Source organism: Denticeps clupeoides, chromosome 19 (assembly GCF_900700375.1).
Source record: "Denticeps clupeoides chromosome 19, fDenClu1.1, whole genome shotgun sequence".
NCBI classification, from domain to species: Eukaryota; Metazoa; Chordata; class Actinopteri; order Clupeiformes; family Denticipitidae; genus Denticeps; species Denticeps clupeoides.
The window spans coordinates 10,441,667-10,466,328 of NC_041725.1; the positions used below are offsets into that span (position 1 = coordinate 10,441,667).

Genomic DNA, 24,662 nt, shown 5'->3' on the forward strand with positions numbered 1-24,662 from the left:
CCTTCATCACCGAGCAAGGGCCACCAAGAGGTGTCATAGCGGGGGGTTTATCTCCCTCGTACAGGACCCCTGATTATTTGTTTGCAGCAAACCCTCTGAGACGTTAAATGCAAACCTCGTTAACGAGCCCAGTAACGTTGTAACCTTTTAAAGATCGGCGGTGTTGTGATCTACGCTCTGCAGTGTTGTGATCTATGCTGTCGTTTTTACAGCATATTTTTTATTATGTCATAAATAAGAAATGAGCGTCACTGCTGTGCCACGCAGGTTTCAAATCAGCTCTGTGGGATTTAAAAAAAAAAAGAAGCTCTTTTGGTTTGCATCTTTGTGTCCCAAACCACAGGAGATGAACAACAAATGTGCCTTTTTCATGCAAGATTCTATTCATCTGTGTATCACAAAATACGTTTCGGAATCAAAGCCGACTTCCGAGCCCCGTGGTTGCTGCCATGGATTCAGTCGGCTTTTGTGTTGTGATTCAATAGAGGGTGGAAAGGAAGTCTCACTGAGTGTACTGTTAGCGCTGCCATAGTTACACTAATGCACATGGAATCTTGCGATGTTCACATATATCCCATTCTGGAGGATTTACATGCCTCTATGCTGTGCTGTGAGTGTGTGGTTATAATTAATGACATGGTATGTTATTCAACATGTGCATTTTTTGCTCGTGATGTTGGCCATTATTATGGGCTTTAAGGTCAGAGTTGAGTCTCAATCCTGAAGTCATGTTCTCCCAAGGCTACATTTGAATGGCAATTTTTTTTACAGCATTACATCAAGGCTGTCAGTGGCCCATGAGGGCATCCTTGCTTTACCAATCTATAAAGGATCCACTTATTGGATCTAATATAAAGAAACACATTATTTTGTTCTAGTTCTTCAGTTACACCTGTTTAATCCAGTTCAATCTGTTCTTTCATAATGTTGATTAGCTTCCGTTTTTTTTCTAAATGTATTATTTCAGCATTGTCATCTCTGGCTTTAGGCCCTTTCCTGCCTGGGCTCCAGTTCTTGGTTTGTTGTTGAATTTTTTTGCTGCCCCCATATTTTGCATTCGTGACAAATTACATCTGAATTACCACATGACTAAATTAAGTCCCGCTCTCAAGGTCCCGGTCTGGACACAGTTAGTCATCCATCCAACCGTCCGTCCTTTAAATTCACTTTCCCGTGTCGGGAAGCGGAAGACTGTTCCAGTAACCATCAGAGTGAAGTCACAAGATGTAATGCAATATAACGAGTCTCCTCCCCAGACTAGCCAAAACCCTACAAATGATTGCTGTGTGTGCCAAAGTCTATGTTGAAAGTTTTGTGAAAGCTTGAGTTGACTCATTGACAGAATTTTCTCAAATTTAGTCAAATTCCAATAAATGTCAGTTATATGAAGTAGGAAGTGACTATACGTATATAGGATGCTTATTACATTATTCTGTGTGGACAAATGTAACATGTAATGTAATTCTGCAAAGATTCACTGTGCTGCTATGGCCAAAGACTATTTACATTTACAGCATTCATCTGATGCTCTTATCCAGATCCTGTCTTGCTCAGGGACACAATGGTATTAAGTAGGGTTTGAACCTATGACTTTGTGGTCTTCTGCTTCATAGGTGAGGGTGTTACCCACTAGGCTACTACCACCTTATTACTGTTTTATGGCAATAAATAGGAAGGCTTACGCTGATCTGGCAGAGTGCAGTTTTGGGTGGGATAACCAATTTTGTTTTTCAAGATAATAAGTAGTACTGTTATTGCACTTTGTTTTACTGATTTTATGAGTCAAGTGGAACAATATAGAATTCTGTTATTAATGAGTATTTCCCCAATTCCAGCAAGTATGCATCCCAATGCCTCAGCATGAGCCGAATCCGGGTTTACAGCAGGTTAAAGTACCACAGATGCCTTTATAGTTGCAGATTTTTCACCACAAAAGTAAGCGGATTGTTACAGTGACTGTTACAGTGGAGACAGGAGCCAGTAAGCATATGGGAGTGGGAGTGTTTGTGCAGCGGAGAGCTCTTTAATCTAGCGGTGCATGAGTGTGCTGAGAAGCAGACAGAGGCACAGATCGGAGCGCTTGGAACGGGAGCAGAGGCGTCGTGGCCCACACAAAGCCCCGTTTTGTTTAGCGCGGATTAGCTAACAAAGCTCCTAATTGGAAAATTGGTCAGCTTCAGGCTCAGCAATTAGCATCACGATTTAAATGCATCACTTCAGCCAATGTCGTAAGTGCACATGCAATGCTATTAAAAACATGCCATTTCTCACATTTTATGTACTCCATGAGATTGTACACATCGATTGCCATGGACCCTTAGCACTACTCCAATTTTTCTTGAGATCTTGAAAGCTTGTTTTATCCTTGAAACAGTCCACCCACACATATGGTGGGTAAACTTTCCAAAATATCTCTGGCTTGGCTGATATCAGGTGGAGACACAGGATCTCATGCTGCTATACATGGGTGAGTATGAATTATACTGCTTTAGTCTAGATACACGACTTTTAAAAAGCATGCATGGAAATGTCTTTAGGGCAGGCGAGATAAGTAAAATGGACACGCCACAGGTTTCTGACAGGTTTGCATCTCCTCCATTTGGCATTACAACATTACTGTGTGGCATTACAATCACATTGCTATCCGCAAGGCAGCAAAATGATAATTGTGTCTTGATTATTTCATTTTTGTTAGCTTTGGAAGACAAAGTTGTTATCAAAAGCATAATCTATTGCACAGCCTTATGTTAATGGCTAAATATAGTACTTTGAGGTACAAATCATTCACTTGTCACAAGACAATTACAATCCTGAAGATCCTTCAACCAGATCAAGCCTAGATTTAAAGATCTACACCATTTCACTTGTGACACTTTTGACACAGTTACTGCCCTACGTCCTTATCTCTGTTTGTAATCGGCCTAAGCCTCTGACTGGACGACTTCCATTAAGTGCAGTGAGTCACTGATGACAGATGTTGCCCTCTGCATCATTGGCTTGGGTAATTAACTTTGAAGCAGGTATAGACACCAGTTATACATTTATTTCCACACAGTTGCATTTCTGCATTAATAAAATGTAGTTGAAGAATAATAAAGAGGTGCCTTATGTCGAGCTGACTTCTTAGGTTTTAAAAAGGTAGTATTAAAATCCATTGGAATTCATAATGGCAGCAATCATTTCTGTTGATCAATATAAAATGCTCATACAAAAGTCACAGACTACAGAGCACCAGTGCATTGCATAAAGCCTTTGAATAAATTGCAGTGAAATCCAAAAGGACAGGTGTGTTTATTGAAAAGTACAAAAGAGCGGCACAAAAACAACACGACCAGAACAGCTTTCAAGCTGTTCAAACTTCCTTTCGGCAGCATGAGAATATTAAGATTGTAAAAATCTCCTATTAAACCTGCTTTTACTGGCAAACACTTCATTTGTAGTAAAAAGCAAAAGTGTGGAACAGCTGAACGGAATTAAACTCATCAAATTTACAATATCATTTGCATAGTAGTGCTGTGGTGATGTGCCTGAGCTGAAAAGAGTTGCAACTGAAGTGACACCAGTTGACTGTGCTGTTTTGAAAAATGCTATGAAATTGGAAACCTTTGCTCTTTCTTATCAGTGGAGATGGTTTAGATGCTTGGCTCATAAGAGAGTTGTTTGGGAAAGATCACTCCTGGACAGAATGTCACTGAGGTGAGGTCCTTAATTGTTCTGCAACTCCATTGGAGAGAAGGGAATTGTTCCAGATGCAAGGTTTTATGAACAAAGAATGCATTAAGTTCAACCAGCCTGTTCATATATGATTGAAAAAAAAATTTTTTTTTTACACAATTTACATTCAAATTTGGGAAAACAAATGAGTAACACACTCACCTATGAACCAGAGAACCACAAAATCACAGGTTCAAAACCCACTATTATTGTGTCCCTTAGCAAGACTTTTCAGTGTTTCCAGGGGGACTGTCCCTATAAGGGTGTTTGTTAAATCACAATGTGTGTCTATTGCAATTTATTAAAAGTTGGCTAATAGACCTTACCATATTTGTTTTTGGTCATTTGCCATTGTTTTGGTTGTAGTATCATAAAATAACAACTGTCCAACATTAATAAAGTATTGAAGTTTCAAAACTTCATCAGAAAACACCATCAGGCACTGTGGCAAATAACACCAGAAAACTAAGACCAAGATTTTCCTTAGCAGAGGGTACATTTGATTGAGCATTTTTTCAAATTGCCAATTAAATGCACATCATGTTAGAGACTGAATAATTGCTTCACAGAGCTCAAGCAGCAGACATCCCTAAAACATCAGCTGTCTAGAAAAGACTCTCAGTCAGGAAAATAAGCCAAATAAGAAAATGAAAGGTTTTATTGGGCCACAAAGCAGAAATGGGCTGGACCTACACTGTAAAATCAAAAATCTGTTTCATCATCCATATCTGCTATATATGTATAATGTAATACAGTGTAGCAGTCTTACTTTCACATTAATTTACTTACAGTAAAGAAAAAATAAGGTTTTGTATACATAAATTTAAAATTTGTGGATGATAAAAAGAGTTAAAAAGGAACAACTGACAGCTTTCATGCAACCTACTTCGTCATTCTATTTCTTACTTCATCCCTCTGCTATCAGTGTGTCACTTGGGCATGTCTTCTCACTTTCTCCTCTGTTTCTGTCTGTTGTTGCTGCTAGTAATACACTTTGTCCATGCGGCCATCAGCAAACATCACAAATGCGATCTTCACAAGTGAATATGACATTTTGTAAACACTCCCATATATGGCAGGTCTAGTGGACATCATAGCTGAAGAAATGGTGCGATTTCTCAGAAAGAGTGAAGGAGAATGAATGAGGTGTTCATTTGTTCTTCCCACCATGAAGCATGGGCGAGGAGGTGTGATAATGTGGGGGTGGGTTGCTTGCAAGGCTGTTGATAAATGTAATCTTCTGGGAAAATGTATAGGTTAAACAAGTTAATTTTTCATCAATAACAGTAACAATATGAAAGATGTATATTCTTATATATATACATATATATAAGAATATATAAGTATTATTCTTTTCTTTGCTTGTGTTTATCACCATGAGTCCTAGCCTGTCCTTTTTTCTCTTTTCCCCTAGAGAGTGAAGAGTTTGGGCCAGTATTTGTACAGGAGCCAGATGACTTGATTTTTGCTGTGGACTCTGAGGAGAAGAAAGTGATGATGGCCTGTGAAGCACGTGGTAACCCCAAACCCACGTACAGGTGAGACTAAATGGAAACTCCTAGTCATACATAATTTAATATAAATAAAATGAGAACCAGCATTAAATGAAATGCTTTGTGAGAAAGAACATATAGACATTGTGTGAATTCCATCTTGCTTAGAACATGTGAAAACACCTTAATGAGCATCAATCTTGGCATGGAACACTAATTGTATTCAAACTGATGATGTGCTCATTAAGCCTAACACATAGCGGGAAACTTTAAAGGTAAGGTAATAAAAAATAGGGCCAGATTTATGTGTTACCATAGCACATGGGGAGTGTTTACTAAGTACACAATAAAAGTTTATTGTATCTTATTAACTGACTTTGTGGTTATTGTATTATCTTTGTATTGTATTATATTAAATTATAATGATGTAAATTCATGTATTGAAAGTGCTGTATCGTTCATGTGCTGTAAAGTAAACACTGCCAGGTTACACAATTTTAAAATAATTAACAGTTAAGAATTTTAATTTATATTTTACAAAAGTATAAAAAGATGTCATTAGTTTTATATAGTAATAGAAATTGTTACACTACACTAGATTGAAAGTTATACTACTATAAAGGATAATTTGTAATTGTAATGAACTACTGTACATTACTAAAGTAACACTGATCGTAGCACTGCACACATATGCCGCCAAACCTACAGTACAGGCCAAAAGTATGGACACACCTTCTCAATGTTTTCTTTATTTTGACCATTTACATCAAAACTATGAATGAACACATGTGGAGTTATGTAATTAACAAAAAAAGGTGAAATAACTGAAAACATGTTTTATATTCTAGTTTCTTCAAAATAGCCGCCCTTTGCTCTGATTGCTGCTTTGCACACTCTTGGCATTCTCTTGATGAGCTTCAAGAGGTCGTCACCTGAAATGGTTTTCCAACAGTCTTGAAGGAGTTCCCAGAGGTGTTTAGCACTTGTTGGCCCCTTTGCCTTCACTCTGCGGTCCAGCTCACCCCAAACTATCTCGATTGGGTTCAGGTCTGGTCACTGTGGAGGGGAGGTCATCTGCCGCAGCACTCCCATCACTCTCCTTCTTGGTCAAATAGCCCTTACATATAGCCTGGAGGTGTGTTTGGGGTCATTGTCCTGTTGAAAAATAAATGATCGTCCAACTAAACACAAACCAGATGGGATGGCATGTCGCTGAAGGATGCTGTGGTAGCCATGCTGGTTCAGTGTGCCTTCAATTTTGAATAAATCCCCAACAGTGTCACCAACAAAACACCATCACACCTCCTCCTCCATGCTTCACAGTGGGAACCAGGCATGTGGAATCAATCCGTTCACCTTTTCTGCGTCTCACAAAGACACCGCGGTTGGAACCAAAGATTTCAAATTTGGACTCATCAGACCAAAGCACAGATTTGCACTGGTCTAATGTCCATTCCTTGTGTTTCTTGGCTCAAACAAATCTTGCAGTCTCCTCTTAGCAGTTGTTCTAGAAATGGGTCTGTTGATAGTACTCTGTGTGGCATTTATCTGGTCTCTGATTTCTGAGGCTGGTGACTCAGATGAACTTATCTTCAGAAGCAGAGGTTACTCTTGGTCTTCCATTTCTGGGTCGGTCCTCATGTGGACCAGTTTCATTGTAGCGCTTGATTGTTTTTGTAACTCCACTTGGGAACACAATTTAAGTTTTTGAAATTTTCCGGACTGACTGACCTTCATTTCTTAAAGTAATGTTGGCCACTCGTTTTCTTTAGTTAGCTGATTGGTTCTTGCCATAATATGAATTTTAACAGTTGTCCAATAGGGCCGTCGGCTGTGTAGTAACCTGACCTCTGCACAACACACCTGATGGTCGCAACCACATTGATAAAGCAAGAAATTCCACTAATTAACCCTGATTAGGCACACCTGTGAAGTGAAAATTTCAGTTGACGACCTCTTGAAGCTCATCGAGAGAATGCCAAGAGTGTGCAAAGCAGTAATCAGAGCAAAGAAACTAGAATATAAAACATGTTTTCAGTTATTTCACCTTTTGTTAAGTACGTAACTCCACATGTGTTCATTCATAGTTTTGATGCATTAAGTGAGAACCTTCCAATGGTCATGAAAATAAAGAAATCAAATTGAGTAAGAATGTGTGTCCAAACTTTTGGCCTGTACTGTACTTTCTTATAATAATTATTATACCACTTTCCTGTGGTATAATAAGTATTTGTGTTTCTAGCTATACACATGCTGTGTATGGAGAATGTTTAAAAAAATACTGTGCTATTGTTTCCACACTGCACGGCTGGTTTGGAAATTGATTGATTCAATATAAGAACCTCTTGCAAGCAGCACTGCACAGGTCCAGAAATAACATTGTTTTTTTTCTGGTGTGAAATGGCTTGTAAGTTGTTATTGCACACTCGCCTGCCTTCTGCTCATTTTTATTAATGTCTTAATTATTCTTCTTTTTGTTTATTATTCAGAACCACTTAAAGATTGAATTTTTTATTCACTTCTGCCTCTCCGTGCAATTTCACGCAGCTTTATTCACTGACTAATAATCTCATTGTGATTGCAGCTGGTTGATCAACAGCACAGAAGTGGACGTTGAAGACGATTTCCGCTACAGTTTGATTGATGGCAACTTGATAATAACAAATGCCAGTGAAGCTGTGGACTATGGAGTATACCAGTGCAGGGCAGAGAACAGCCTGGGTATTGTCTTGAGCCGAGATGCCCTCCTGCAATTTGCATGTGAGTAACCAACTGCTATTCTAGTCTGTGTACAAAGCTTAGGAAGATCCAACTGTGGTATTTAGACATTGCTGTTATTGCATTACATTTTATGAATACAGTATTTAAAATAATTGGGTTAAATTTGCTTTTTATTCTGCTACAGTTTCATTGCAGCAGGAAACTTTTAGAAATGATTTTTAATTTTAAAGCTGAAATACCCATGGCTGGATGTGTTATGGGGGACATGGTTACAGTTAGCTCATAGCTGTTGACCTTTTGTAACTTTTACATTGAAAATATATTTTAAATAGATCTATTACCCCATTTGCTAATCTAGCCAATGCTCTGAATTAAACTGAATTTTTATGTAAATAACATTGGATTGTTAATTCTTTTTTGATTAACACATTTGTTGGAGTTCAAAATGTAGAAATGAAGCAGGTTAATTCACTAGTTTAGCATTTATAAATGAAGCATCACTTGCAGCTGCTTTGTATGCTCTGCTATTTACCAGTTTACAGTTAAGTGACATTATTAGTGCAACAAAGCATGCATAATTTCATAAGCAAGGCAATTGATAATATCATTAATTACCAACTATTTTTACTGAGCCTGACACAATGTTTGTTTATTAATACAGGTAATAGATAGGTTTCATCTTGATCAGTCGATTAGAGGGTAGGGTATCCTTAATAGCAGAAAAGTATTAGTATAGAAATATTGAAATTACAGTACTAATTGGCTGTTCAGTGAAAAATTCAGCATGGTTGCTCAATTTCATGCTACTAACAGCACTGGGCTAATTGGATTTAGGCAGTAACTCAAAACTGATCCAGTCACATTGATTGTTTTATGGTGAAAATCCTATTTAAATGTTTTTCCTTTGATAAACTATTAGGTATTAGTGGGCCAAGGTAATTATTTTGTCTTTGGTTTACAGGTTTATCACTTTATTTTTCTTGTAGCTCACACATCAGCACACACATATGTAGTTACGCCAGCAGGCTGCTTCAAGAATAAATTTGATTGCATTCCAGTGCCATTTAGTCCACTGAAAGCCTTAGGGGGTCACATGCTCACATCAGAAATACCCCCATGAACTAATGGTCTCTTCCAGCAGTTTCCTCATATGATAACTTCCATTTTGGTGTTGTGACTTATGCTCTAGAGAACAGAAAATGGTTTTCAGTACACAATTTTGTTACAGACCATGAGCATTTCTACATTCACTGTTTGCTGCCTGGACCCTACATCTGTACAGACAAGACATACCAAACAAAGTACATAAAAATACATAAGATAAAACATAGGTCAAGCAAACACATACAGGACAAGGTTCTGAATCAAGCATTGGATAAGAATTGAACAAATGGTAATGTCAACTAAAGGTACATCATGTTAATGAAGACTGGCTGTGAAAGTGTGGCTTTATAGCACCTGAAATACTTTATAACATTCATGTAATAATTAACGCAGGTTTACAGGTTTAAAAAAAACGCCGCAAAGCTAGTCTTATTTTCTAAATGCACTGGATCATAGAGTGAAAGTGGCAGAAACAAATCATTACAATTTTCTATCTCATCTCATTGGGCCACATGTCAGTCAAGCATCCTCACTCTGATCCCAGTGGGGTCCTCTAGGTAATGTAGCATTATTTAAAAGATACTAAACTCAGCTGAGGAAGAACTGCACACTCACCCCTGGGGCAAAAAATAGGTCATTTCTCAGAGCAAATTAAAATCCAGTCAGAGACAAAATATCCCTGCTGCATCAAAATGTGGAAGATTTATTGTTGGTGTGTTTTTCCTGTCCTAAAATACCATTTTGGTACCACTACTGTACCCATATCATGCACTGTAGAAGTTATTAAATTAGTCTTTGCAAATATTACAAATCATTGCATTGATTACGTATTGCCATGTTGGTGGAAGAGTGATGAGGCACAAACACTCAACGTGTTGAGGAAAGTGAGATTTTAATAAACAAAATTACTGGCTACCCCTGTTCTGATGGTCAATGGGATTACAGCATGTGTATCTTCATATATTTTGGATGTTATTGTTGGAACATTAATCAAACAGTGTAAATTAGGTGTACGATTGTGCATTCAGCAGTCCTAAATACAGGGCACCCTGAGCCTATATAGGCTGAAGCAGCCCCCATTAACTCCATTAAATGCCCTTAACTCCATACCTCCACTGGCGAAGGGATGCAAAAAAAGCGAAGCAAAGACCATTTCTCCTCCTCAGTAATCCTCTCTGGCCTGGCTCCACAACATCATCGCGAGCCAGAGAAGCATACAGCGAGAGGCCAGAGGCACAACGCTTGGTGGAAAACACATTGTTAGTTTTGCTTAGAGATTTTCTCTGGAGCGGTGACCACAATAGCCTCGTCGGCGTGCCTACAGGGAGAGCGCACTTCCGCCAGTCCGCACGCTTGGGCGCAGGGGCGTGGGGGGTGAGCGAAGAAAAGGAGGAGAAAAGAAACATGCTGTATAGGCTGTTTAATGTCACATATTCTTCAAAGCCCTGCATGCAGAAGAAAGATTGGGGGAGAAACAGCATCATTAAAAGCGGCGCGGTAGCCTCCCAGACTTCAGCAGAGCCAGGGATAAAATATTCTCTCTGGAACGTTGCATGTGATCTGCCCACACAAGTGCTTTCAAGCAAAATTTTGCAAAGAGGTCCCTTTTTTTGTCCACCTGGACTCTTTTTCAAGTTGTTTGTCAGCTTAGTGTGGGCTTCCCTACAAAGTAAGATATTGCCAGTCTGTGTTATTGTCTGTAAAATTGATGTTGAGCAGGACCAGACACTGCTGTATATGCAAAGCTGGTCATGCTCTGAGCTGGCGAAACGAACCCCCCCCCTTTTTTTAAGCATGTGGGGCATTGTTGTTTTGAGGCTGCCTTCGCCAAAGCCCACGTTGGGTCATTAGCTGCCATCCTGTCAGAAAGCGGCAGTGCAAACACCATTAGATGAATACAGAAAAGGTAAGAGCTTGTAGGACAGCCAGGAGTATCAATTGGTTTTGAATCATGGTGCTGGTTAGGTAACCCAACCGTCCTCCATCTACCCACCTATGTGAAGAAACTTAATGAAGTTGACTGTGCCTTTGAGAGAAACCATTACATATTCAGAGTACGCCTCTGAATATCTTGCTTTGGACCAGGCTAGCACGTGTGTGTGAGTGTGTGTGTGTGTGTGTGTGTGTGTGTGTGTGTGTGTGTGTGTGTGTATATGGCCATTTTTTTAAAACCCTGTTGAATATTCATGATTCTTTCTATCTTGGGGAATATTATAGCTTTTGGCCACTGTGTTTTAACCTTCCTTCCATGGTCTGACACAAAACCTTGACAGTAGACACAAAGAAAAGTTTTCTGCAGAAAGACATTGGGATGCAGGGTCCTCTCTCTGTGTCTTTGCATAACGAATGGCCACCATTCATCACCCTGCTGGAAACTCAAGGACTCTTTCTCTATACTGGCACAGCACTGTCCTCTGCCGCTGAGCTCCGGGTTTATTCAGTCTGGCTAACAAGCTGGAAAAAAAGAAGGCTTACATATGAAGATTTTTAGACCTAGATTGTGTTTCTTGATTCACTCCATACTTGACCGTAGTTAGCATCAGGTCTTTCCTAGAGTTCAAGTTCAAGTGAGCTTTATTGTCATTTCAGCTTCATACATATTAGACAGTACATAGTGAAACAAAACAACATTTCTTTGGAAAACGATTAAACAAAGTTACGTACTGACATAAGGTGCACATGTGTGACATTGACAAACCCGACTACATAAAGTGTAAACATGCAGGAGTGCCATTTAAGGCAAACAACACACATACACAACAAAGACAGAGGGTGTAATGTAAGATAATTAATATAATATAAAGTTGGCAAAATATTGCAAATATTGTTGTGAAAAATGGAACAGTGCAGCAATAGATAAAATATTATGAACATAGAAGAGATAAAGTGTGTATGTGTGTGTCAGTCCAGTCCTGATTGTTCAGCTGTCTGATGGCCTGTGGTAGGAAGCTGTTGCACAGTCTGGCAGTGAGGGTCTGAATGCTTTGGTACCTTTTTCGGATGAGCTTATGTAAAGACACTCGTGGACCCAAACAAAAACAAGACTCCTCTGGATGAACACCAAGGAATTTTGTGTTCTTGATAATCTGTTTTCTTGACTATGACTATAATTACCTATTAACACAGTGTGAGTGGTTTTTTGACAAACCAGGTATTACCCAATGAGCTGAACTGACACTGTGTTAGATGAACTGGCCAGCTGATGTGAATGCATGTATCATGGGCAAGAATTTACCAAACTCAAACAAGACTGTAAACTCAAAGTCCTTTGAAGTTTAAGATGACAGGTGGTGGCCACTAGTAGTTGTGACCAGGGTTAATGCAAAAGCATCTCAAAGTAAAAATATTTTCGTTTGCTTGGGATGTAAACTGTAAAATTGTCTCGGCAATTGTGAGTAGATTGAATAGCGGCATTACTGTTTTATGTGTAAATGAGGAAAATTCTTATTTAATACGTGCAAAATATTGGTTAGGTTCTGGTTTCATTTAGCTTCTGTTCCACATCTTTAGATATTTTCAGCTCTCTTTTACTTCTGCTCTCTTTGATTGAAGAGGCAGTTCAGGTCCTTCCCACTCAGAGTCAGCATCAGGAGAGTGTTGCACTTCAACCACTGATTCAGCCCCATCTATCCTCTTATATTACAGGATAGGCCAGCATGGGGAATCCCTGGCAGGAAAGTCAGTTGGAGCAGAAAGATGAATACACGTCCCCGAGAGTATCTTCTGCAGCAGAGCATTTCAGTATTCGCCTCACAAACCCGTGTGTTGTGCCTCCAAACCTCTCCTACTTTTAGCTTTTTTTCAGTCTTTGTTTAGAAATTCTGAGGAGCTGATCTCACGCTTGGGCTACTTTTCAGGCCAAGGTTTGAATGCTGGAGGCAGAAGGGACTCTTCTGATCTCGGTCCCCAGTGAGATTATCACCCACTCTCCATCCTCACTCACAGATGGGCACATGTGACTCAGGTAGCACTATGCTTGCCCCTACCGCGGGTGCCACATTTACCTGAAAGGGAACCTGTGTCATCCTGTTCCAGGAGTAAAACAAGAACACAACAAGCACTTGATTCATGTCAGGAAGTTCTTGGGGGGAGGAGGCCTAATGACTAAAACTGCTAACCATTTACAGGATCTAATTGGATAATGAGTGGGTTGTGCAGTGAATATGTTCAGCTTGAGATTCATTAGAGGTTCATTAAAGGCTCTATTCACCCATTCTAACCTGGCCTTTTTTTGTGTGTTAATAAATAAGAACATATGCCATGTGAGGCCCACCAGAAGATCAGGGTAATAAGTTATGGGTATGTTTGCTGAATGGCAACTAAAAGTCAGAATTCCGATATATATAAAAATTCGGACAACATACTTTATGTTTGACCTCATATTTGGGTCTTTGCGGTGCCTCCAGTGTGCATTGTTTTGCCAATATCCCAATCGGCTTTAGCATGACATGTGGTATAAGACCATATTTAAGTTTAATAAGTGACAGGAATTGTATATAACAGGAATTGTCAGATTTCAGGATTGTGATAAATCATTGCATAAAATTTTATGTGTCGGCTTTGCTTAAAAGGTATATGCTCATCTAGAACGAGACTTGTTGCTTTTTCAGAACGTACCTGGTTTGCTAATGAATTGCTAGTGCATTCATTCAGAAAGGTGATTAAACTACTTTATCCAGTTTTAATGCACACCCACCAGCCAATCAGAAATAATTGTTATCCCAGCTTTAAGTTAAATTAAATTAGGGGCACTTTAAATAAAGTAGTCACTTACATTTAAAATCAAATGCAGAGAGTAGCCGGTTGCATTCCAATTTTCTGGTTTGGAGCTTTGTTGTAGTGTATAGAGCATTTGATTGTAATTTCTCTATTACTTACTGTTTAATATGGACCATTTTTAATATTCATGTTTGTCATACATTACCATTTAAAATGTTGTCATCATGAAGAACTTTTTCAGAGCTGGAAATGTGGAGATACATAAGGCATCAGATCACCTTATTTGAATCTTTACATCTCCTGACTCTGACAGCTGTATTGCCTTCATTCCATCTTCTTTACGACCGCTTCCCCTCACAAAAGCCTTTCACATTTCTGCACCTCCTGTGACTTATTTTTTAACCTGACTTGGTAATTCAGTCCCAGTTTTCTCAAAACAAACCAAAGCCACGCCTTTTGTTTCGTGGATGCAGACTGTGGGATTTATTTCGTTCCCTCTTCTCTCAAACCGCTTCAGGACAACACAAAGGAAATCTATTTCCCCATTTAGGCTACAGGGGAAGACATTGATTAGCAATAATTCATATGTCGTCTCTGAATTGACAAGGGGGTCCAGATAAGAGGAGTGATACGGAGAACAACAAGGAGGTGGTGACAGGAGCTCCGAAATCAATAGGAATTGCAACGACAATGGGATTCAGGGCCTTCCATTCCTGCACTCAGCTGACAGCTTGTTAAGCCCAGATGATTCTCCTCAGGCCATGCATTATTGGCTGGACTATCTCTTTCCTCTGCAAATGGCCTTTTATTGAAACACCAAAGAGACACTCAGGTTTCCGTCGCACAGTGCTTGTCTAGATGCTAACAATAGCAGAATGAAATGGAGGGAGAACAGACAAGATGATCTCCAGACTGTTTGTGTAGGAAGGGGTATAGAAGCTTGGGGTGACATTTCATGCTCCTTTCTTTTTTTGAAAGGGGGTATAAATTGCCTTCAATGTCCCGCACTGTCAGTGTAGGATTGGTTTTGACCAGAAAGTGTAGTAGAAATACTACAAATAGAAATAGGAGTGGTATGCAGACATTTTGCATAAAATGTTTAAAATGTTTAAAAGTTGTATTACTATGAACAGCTTGAAGATAAATATTACACATTCTTTTAATGTTTTAGGAAAAATTACATTTTTTATTTCCACCATTTGCAAGTATAAAATACCCAAAAATAGCCTGAAGCAAAAGTTTGGATCAGTACGTAATACATCCCTTTGGAAAAGTATCACACCTTTTTGTGGCTGACTAAGTGGATGTTTACCAATTCATCCTTGTACAAAACTTTTAATTCTGCATGATTCTTCAGTTGTTTTGGTAGGTAGGTAGAACTTTATTTAATCCCTCAGGAAGGTTCCTCTGCCAGTACACTGGCAAAGAGTTTAAGAAGAAAATGAGAATTTGAAAAGACATATTGTCATATATCATATTATTTTCAATTAAAAATATTTCAAATATATAAAACAATAACTAACACCAATCACACAAAAAAGAAATAGTGGTGGAGTAATAAATAAAAAATAATTATTGCACATTTAAATTGAACAATCATGTGCCCTAATGCAGTAAGTAATTTTTGATTGTGTCACATAACTTTGAACATGTGGCGGTACGCGGCTCATCTCCAGTAAGCCCGATCCATTCTCCTCCTTTCCTCCACCCTGCTTCCCTGTTTGTTGTGTTTGTTATGTGAACGTCAACCTCCATGGGGGTTGCCGTGTACGCTGAACGCACTCGCACAGTTAACGGTGGAGACTCACCCACTGCTTTGCGTCATCTTGCAATTTGGCTCCACAACTCCTCCAACATTCGCTCTTCCATCGCAGCACACCACAGCCTTGTGACAGATTGTCCAGTACTTTTTGGTTGGACTCATTTTTCTTGCTCCTTTCCGTCCTCCTCTGTTCTTCTGTTCCCCCACATGTCCAAGTTTGATGGTATGTGGGACAAGTAATTTTGTTCTGTCACTGGCTCTATGGTTTTTTATGACATTCTGCAGAGGGTGTGTGAAATTGCCCATAATGGCCAGCAGTCTGTTCAGTCCTTTATTTGCATGCACTGCTCTTCTGAGATTTGTCCACACATTTTCAATGATGTTTATGTTGAGGGACTTTGATGAACCAAGGCAAAACCTGTTCTTATTGAGGAATATCATTACAGAACCCATCAACTTTTGAACTTTTTTACAGATGGTATGGTGATGGTTGGCTGATATTCCTTCTACCACAGAAATGCATCCTGTGCCACTGATCCACCCCCATGTTTTGTAGTGGGGGGTGTTCTTTTCTCTATTGCAGTCAGACAGGGTTGACCAGTTCTTTTAGAAAATTGTCAGACCTTTGTGAACATTGATTATTTAGCTTTTTTAAATGACACTGAGTTACTCAGAGGAGGCCATGGTTTTTGATTTCATGAACAAGTTTGAAAAGCCATAGAATTTGTTCACCCAGCCTTAAAAAATAGAATAGAAAGTGAAGTGATTGTCACACGTGATACACAGCAGCACAGCACACAGTGCACACAGTGAAATTTGTCCTCTGCATTTAACCCATCACCCTGAGTGAGCAGTGGGCAGCCATGACAGGCGCCCGGGGAGCAGTGTGTGGGGACGGTGCTTTGCTCAGTGGCACCTCAGTGGTACCTTGGCAGATCGGGATTCGAACTAGCAACCTTCTGATTATGGGGCCACTTCCTTAACCACTAGGCCACCACTGCCCCATGACAGTGAACAAATCATTATTCTGTCATCTACCCAAGGTCTGGGACTTTGCTTCAAGTTACCTTAGAACAATTTTTCACTTTTCTACACTTTTAAAAATGGTGAAAAGGAGTGTCAAAGGACCACTTGGGCTTGGATAGCTTTAAGCAACGATGCCCAAACCGTTGCACGCATAGTTGAATTCCATTTGCTCTGATTTTGTCCATAATATCTGCTCATATGTACCACCAGTGCCCATGTGTGTTGATTTTCACACATGTGATGGATTTTTGTGCCGTTCTAACATTTGTATACAGTACGGCTGTGAATGCCGGATAGATGTGTGCTTGCTGTGAAGATGCCCCTGCCATTTATCTAGTTAAGCCCAGATTAGTATGTCTCGATGGCGTATTTACCTCCTCCTCAACACTGTGCACCTTCAGCTCTGAGTAGATTTAAGTCTGGATTAAAGTGGGTCAGAGTTTAATCATTGCTTTAATTTATGTTTTTTCTCATGTTGTCTGTGTTTGTTGTCTTCAAAAAAAAGAGCTTGGTGTGAAAAAAATCACATCAATATCACCTATAAATAAAATATGGCATATTTTGAATGAAAAGAATGTGTACATTTATGTATTTATTTATTTATTTTATCTTGCTTTTAGTTAAATCCTAGGGCTACACTGTTGTTCCCATACATAAATCAAATGGAATAGCTTGACCAAAACAATTGTTATTGCTGCTGGGTAAGAGATTAGTTCTTTTTCTCCAGTAAACTGCATGCAAACTAACATGTTTACATGCAGTTTAAAATCCCAGTTTATGCCAGACTAAAACAATAATTAGAGTTTTTGATATGTATATAAAAGTAATATAAATGATATAAAAGTAATTATTGTGGCAAGAACAGTATTGGATCAAAAGGCACCATGGAATGTTATTGATCTGACTTAGAGTTTATTTTTCTAAATTAATGCATATTTAATATATACATGTTCCATTTACAGTCTAGCTGCTGAGGTCAGGAGTCAGGTTTTCACCACATTCACATCAATGTAACACCAGTAATACAAAGTAAATTAGATGCAGTTATGACTCATAGGCCTCTCACCCAATCAAAGTGCAAGATCAGGTCTGGCTTTATATATTTGCCAGTGTGCTACTCTAAGAAGCAGTCGTATTGGTTCAACTTAGGACTAAACAGGAGATGAAAGTGCTGGATCCGCATAAACCATCACTCTGTTATCTGCCACCCACCATGCCACAGAGCCTCGGTGTGAAATTAAAAGCATCTCATATTTCTTTTAAAAGAGGCTAATCAACCCCACCCAGGCTGAGAAATAAAACAGCATGACACAACCTCTCCCCAAATTGTCTTTTCCTCTCTGTCTGCAGAATAGAGACAGAATTAAACAAACTACCAGCATGTTTATGTAAGTTGATATGCAGGAGGGTTCAGAGAACTGTAGAAATGTGTGAGAGATGAATCTGTTTGTGAAGTCATGGTAGTAGCCTAGTGGTAGTAGCCTAGTGGGTAACACACTCGCCTATGAACCAGAAGACCCGGGTTCGAATCCCACTTACTACCATTGTGTCCCTGAGCAAGACACTTCACCCTAAATTGCTCCAGGGAGACTGTCCCTGTAACTACTGGTTGTAAGTCGCTCTGGATAAGGACGTCTGATAAATGCTGTAAATGTAAGTCATGTTTTCAAAATTATTCATATAATTGTCAAAGACATATTTGCGAAAACCGGCTCAACTTGAGCTCTCACTTATTTATAATTTTAGAAAGGACTCAAATTATCGTTTTTCAGAAAAGGGATCATCAGATGTGATATGTAATTAGTGCATTCAGTTACTAAGTGTACAAAACCTCAATATTATTTTTTTTTAAATGCTGTTTGGATTGGCACCTTTAAAAGGTTCCATTTCTTTTCTGATCCTTTCTAAGCTCTGATAGTGGGGTACAAACCTGCAAACACTTATATTTGTACATGCCTAAAATCAACAAATTCCATTTATTCAACATTAGCTTGAAATGTTAACCAAGAACTTGCACCTTCTCTGCCAAATGCCTTAAACGTAAATGTAAAAACCTCTCATTAGTTAATGAACTACTTTTCAGCTCCATTTGATGACCCTGTGTGATGACGTGACAAACTCATCGTTTTCTTTTGTTATCTCCCTCAGTTGCTGAGACCATGATTAAGACAACAAAAAAGCTCTTAGTGCAACTAATCAAAACAACACTCTTACTGATACCTTGACCTTCATGAATGTTGCACACAATTTATTTCCATTTGCCCACTGTGATTGAGAGTTTTGACAAAGTACAAGTCTGCAGAGCAGAACAACAATTGACCTTTATTGACAATTTCCACATTGCCCTGGGGAAGAAAAAAGGGCTTTTGCTTGTTAACATTTTCCATAAGCATTTGAGTGCTGTGCTTCTGGAGGCTGTTGATTGCAAAAATGTTAATGTGATTGAAAGATGCAGATGGCCTCTTCTGGCCTTAAACCCACATATGTATTTTCTCAGTGTACATTTAAAAAAATTAAACACTGATTTCAATTTAAATATTGGATCTGATTTGTTTGAGTGACTGTGAGACTGAATGAACGGTTGATTCTGGGCAGTCCTTCTCAGATTGATTTCTTCATATTTGGTTCGTTAAAAGGAAAAGGAACAATAGACACATAGGTATATAGCTTTGAAGTACACTATTTGCACACTGGCACTAAGTGAAAATAATGCCCAAAATATTGCCAAATGTTTGCATACATTCAACAGATTCATCTCAATTGAGCCAGACCCTTCTGTCCAGACTGTTGCATTAATTTTTGAATAAGTGTGACCCACTCTCGGGACTGGGGGAGACTGCCGGCAAGGTTAACTGCCTTAATTACTGTTAGGCCTTCATTGCACTAGGAAGCTAGAGGTCATGTTTTAAATCTGTGTAAAGGTAAGGAACCACGGCATGAGGTAGCCTAGATTGTCACCAGGCGCTCTGAGCGGATTACGACAAGTTTCTAAATCCGTTCAGTCTCCCAGACTTTTAACAGAGAGTTGCATATTTCCTGACCCTTTGTCTGCAGGTTATCGGCAGCTGTTGCCCTTTCCTCCTGTCGCTGTAAGCAAAAACTACAGCTTCTCTTTTCCTCTTTCCCACAGATCTTGGTGCCTTCAGTGGAAGGACAAGAGGGGCTGTGTCTGTCAGAGAAGGACAGGGGGTGGTGCTAATGTGTGCCCCGCCTCCCCACTCACCAGGTAAAAATACATTTTCCAGTTTTTTTTTTTAAAGCAGTACTTTGCTTAGTATTCTCTGATACTTTAATAAGCATAGACACAAATAACTGTTGTTCAAGGTTAATAACTTTGTTTAACCTTTAGGCTAAAGTCTAAAGTAGTTTTTTTTCTATATAAAAGACAAAATAATTTTTTTTTGCCCTGAATTACTCCAAATTACGCTCAATTGCAGAAAAGTCAAGCACATAAATCTTCTGAGTTGTTAAAATTTACATCAGTCATATAAAGCAAAGCCTGGCCACTGTGGGCTGCGTTTAAAGACCCAGCTTGTCCTATACAGAAGAGCTCCGGCATAATAACCTTTAGCGCAAGTCACTCATACCGTCTGTCTCAGCAATAAACGGTTCTGACCCAGTTTCAACTCTGTCTTTTTATCCTAGCCTTCACCCTACAGAGATTTATTTACCCCCAGTCAATGGTGTCTCTGGAAATTTTATGCTGAGTTCAGCTCAACATCGGCTTAGAGCATGTCCATCTCATAATCACTATCTATTACTTTATTATGCTGCCACTCTGAGCAGTAAAGTGTGATTGATTCTCCCCCGCCCCTCTCGGCTTATGGATACAGCAGTAGCCACAATCGCTCCACCCAAGTACTCATATTGCTCTTCAGTTACCGGACGCTAGCCAGTAGAGTAATAGTGTGTTAACCTATCCTGCACTGTCTGGTCGATGTCGTGTTTCCAGTAGAGCTTCAGTGTCAGAGCTCAAATGTATTGGATCATTAGAAATGAAAAAAAATGCTACACTTACAATTATTCCATGCAGGCAGTGGGGCAGCATGGGAGGATGCTTAATGGCACATCTCAAATCGCACCACAGTTGTCCTTAAATGTTAGTGCTTGTGCTTGGTTTTTTTTTCTCCAGGAGTCATGATTCACTGGGGATGTTTTGTTTAGATCAGCTCTACTCCAGAGTTACAGTGCTCCTGTGGGAACGCTTGCCAAGAGCTTTCCCGCTTTACCTGGGTGCCATATTGCCTGTCACTTTAGCAGGTTGCCATCAATTGGTGCACAGCTGGCTTGCAACTTTCAAAAAATGTACAAATAAATTAATAAATAAATTCTGACTGGTGTCACTAAATCAGGCATCTGTGACTGAGAACTTGTATTATTCATCGGGTCTCAAGGTTTGTTTACTTGAAATGAAGCCGATTTTTTTTTTCCAACCATAGTGATTTTCTGTAAGTATCTGCTTGATTGACACAGATTGCCGCTGTGGAGAAAATTAACATTGCACTGTCTCAAGATTGCAAAAAGAGATATCATGAGTGCCAATGCAGATTTTTTTTAATCCTTTTTAATGGCAAACCACAGGGAGGGTCATGGATTTTGGATGGCATGCACCAGATAATCAATACTCACTGCATTAATGAATTGCTTACCTTTTAATTCACCATTCATCTTTAAGGTCAGGTACATGCAATGTATTCAGAAAGGGAAGACAGTGAAGACAATGCCCTTATGGTTGCCCTCAGTCAAACCAATGATTTAGCAATAAACTTCAATAAAGTGTTTGCATTACAGATTGAAGTGTAAAACTAAAGCAGAAAACAAAGCTGAAAGTTATACACGTGCCTATAAAATGATTCTGGGATTAATTTATCTTTTATTCTCCCAAATCTGGGGTTGGAGAGTTCAGCCACATTAATATGAGAAGATTGCAAAAATTAAAAAGGCAGAGTAATTGAAAATAATTTAGAGTCACTCAGATGTAAACAGGTTATTATTCTCAATTTCCTTCTTCCTGTGTGGGGTCTGAAATGTATTAGGCACTCAGTTTTTTTTGTTTGTTTTGTTTTTTGCATTTTGAAGGGCTTCTGATAAGCATTCATAAAGATTAAAAAGCTGAAAAATATAAACCCATGCTGTTTACGTACGAATATCTTTTGATACATATCGGAATGACAATTGAGAGCTTACCACCATTCAATTTCATAATGTAACACATAATGAAGGGCCTAGCATAACTGAGTAGCATCTCAAGAGTTTCATGTAAGCAAAGCATCATACGACTGTTATTCACATGACACTTGTGTTGCACATTCCAGGATGTGCATTACGAGCAGAATGGATCGATTTAGCAGTTTATCATGCTTTTCATAATGAATGCAATGCCAGCACCATGTTTTAATGGAGTTATCAGAACTGTGCAGCATCCTCACCATCGCTGTGCTAATGTCTACATCCTGTAAATTTCTGCTTGTGCCCATTTCTGCTAAACCCACTGCAAGAAATCAATTTCCTTTGTCAGCCTGTCAGTGAAGTAAGTGAACATACTCAAAATTTGTGTCACGTGTCTCTGGTGTTGATTTTGTAATTAGAGAAGTATGCCATAGAGCAATAAGGTACATTAATTAGCTCAGTTCTTCAAGCCATGAAGTTGCAGTTGCACTTTGACTTTCTGCCTTACTTTGAACACTATGTCAATTGTCTGAGACAGAGAGAGGATTAATAAAAACAAGCAAACAAAATTAAGCCTTGGCAGATGAATAAGTAATAAACTGACTAGGTGAGTTGGTCGTGACACGATTAATAATCTGACATTTAATTAGACTTCTCTAGTTCCCACCAAAGAGGCCTTTTGACTTGTGTTTATAAGGATAAATATTCATTGTTTCCTTCAATGATGTCTGAAAAATGTTGCTGGAAACCTTTAAAGGGCCACAGTCTTCACAGTACTTCACAGTAATTAATCAGCGGCGTGATGCCACACCACCTGCAAGTGGGCATATTTGAAATGCAAAAGAAGCCAATGGTCCATGAAATCCATGCGATAATTACATTGGGGTCTAAATTGGTAGCAGGAAAAATATTTAGTACGTCTCAGTGACAGCCCTTTTTGTCATCATCTGTACTGTTGCGAATGATAGAGCGTTCTGGAGAGCTTATGTGGCTACGAGTCTTAACAGTGTTCAACTCTTGACATTCCTGGATCCATTCCCTTAATACAAGTGATTTAGAGCCTGGGCGAGTATGCATATAATTTCCTTTCAGGCCAGTGTGGGCTCTCTTTAAAGTTTTTTTTTGCGTGTCATTTTATTGGAAACTCAGTGTGACATGGCAAAGAATACTTAATCCATGTGCACATCTGTGCTGCAAAGCCTGATAGTGAAAGACAATTTATTTCCCCCATCTATTTATCATAAATAATCAGCTTCGGCTTTAGCAGCAGCATTACTTTTTCAGAACAAATTTGACATAAAGTGCAAGAAGCCTTTGTTGTTTCAATCATCATCCATCTCATCAGCCATCGCTCCAGGGCATCAGCGGTGAAAACAGAGCCTTTTGATGTCATTTTTATTGCCGGCAGGTCACACGCCACACCCATTCATTACAATGAATAAAATAGATTTTTCAAAAATGCTCCGTCCAGTTCCGATGTTTTTTCTGTTCCTCTGGTCTTGATTTCTAGTCACTGGCATCTCCTGAGCTCTAAGCACCACAGCAGGCTGCTCTCTGTGGGAGGACGGGTGTTACTTCAAAATTTCAGTCTCATGTCATTCGTTGCCTCCAAGTCAATCAAAGCCACATGAGGTGTGATCCAAAAATCGCGTGCGGGGCTTAGCAACGTCAGTCATTCTCAGCATGCTGACGGGAACCAATCACATTATACTTGGCCCAGTTCCACAATGGAAATGTGTTGGAGCTGGGTTTGAAGGCTGCTTTTTGCATCCTGTCTGGAGCCTTTAGACTGAAGTCACTGTTGCTGTTACAACTATGTATTAAACCATGAAGCATAAATTCATTTGTGATATGTTTGCAATTCCGACGGTCTCAAAGTCTCAAAACGGACTCCCAAGGAGATTATTAAAACAAAATATTAGTGAAGTCTTAGTTTTTCCAATAGTTGCGCTGAGACGAAAAATAAATCAAACCGATAATGTAGTTTGTTACTGCAGGGCTATTATAAATATTTGCTAGTATAGCTATTAGCAGGAGTGTATAGCAAGTGTAGTTGATTGGTGGAACCTGTTTAGCTATGCCTCTTTTGAGCCGCAAATCTGTAATTTCATTGTTACACTGCTCTGAGTGCTAATTTAGTCATTTCTAGCAGTGTTTAGTAGGACCGCGTGGTACCAGGAACCACTTCACTTCCAATCCAAGGTTCTGCACTCTTGTAGCCCAATACAACAATGGTTCCTGTACTTTTTGAGTGCAAATTGCTCCACAATTAATGATCAGTTCAGTAGAGGAATGTTTTTTATTTTTTACTCTTCAGTTGCTGTGAGAGTCCTACTTAGAAGGGGCCGACCAAATATGATGGCGTATTTTATTATCTGTCATTTGTGATTAGGTGAATACAGTACTCTTTATAGCTTTTGTTTATTCAAAACCATGTTAATTTAATCAAAATGTTAATTAGAAACTTTTTTTTTCTGAGAAGAGAACTGAAGATGCCTCATAAGCAAAGGCATCTCAATCAGGGCAGCAAAGATTCAGTCTATATGGACTTCACTTCACCTGTGTCCTCCTCCTCCTCCCCTCTCCCAGATATCATCTACAGCTGGGTCTTCAATGAGTTCCCCTCCTTCGTGGCAGAGGACAGCCGGCGCTTCATATCGCAGGAGACGGGCAACCTATACATCTCCAAAGTGCAGCCCTCTGACGTGGGCAGCTACATCTGCCTGGTGAAGAACACAGTGACTAACGCCAGGGTCCTGAGTCCACCAACACCACTAACACTGAAGACAGATGGTGAGGCTCGTCTGCACCCACACCCTCTTATCCTCCACACCCCACACAGGAGAGTCCACTTGACGATGCTCCTCACATCTGGTATTGCAAATGAGTCCCAAAATTTACATGCGGTCCGTCATCACAAAATTCAGCAAAACCATGATTTGATTAGTCTTCTG

At 39.4% G+C, this 24,662-nt stretch overlaps 1 protein-coding gene across 5 annotated transcripts in view; it reads left to right on the forward strand.

Moving 5' to 3' along the window:
* The window catches only part of cntn5 (contactin 5), a 152,958-nt gene that overhangs the window by 75,627 nt on the left and 52,669 nt on the right, over positions 1–24,662 (forward strand). For all 5 annotated transcript variants that reach the window (XM_028962211.1, XM_028962209.1, XM_028962213.1 and 2 more), the window contains 4 exons: positions 5,129–5,252; positions 7,792–7,967; positions 19,670–19,765; positions 24,298–24,501. In XM_028962211.1, coding sequence (XP_028818044.1) covers positions 5,129–5,252; positions 7,792–7,967; positions 19,670–19,765; positions 24,298–24,501 — 600 coding nt within the window. The remainder of the gene's footprint in view (positions 1–5,128; positions 5,253–7,791; positions 7,968–19,669; positions 19,766–24,297; positions 24,502–24,662) is intronic.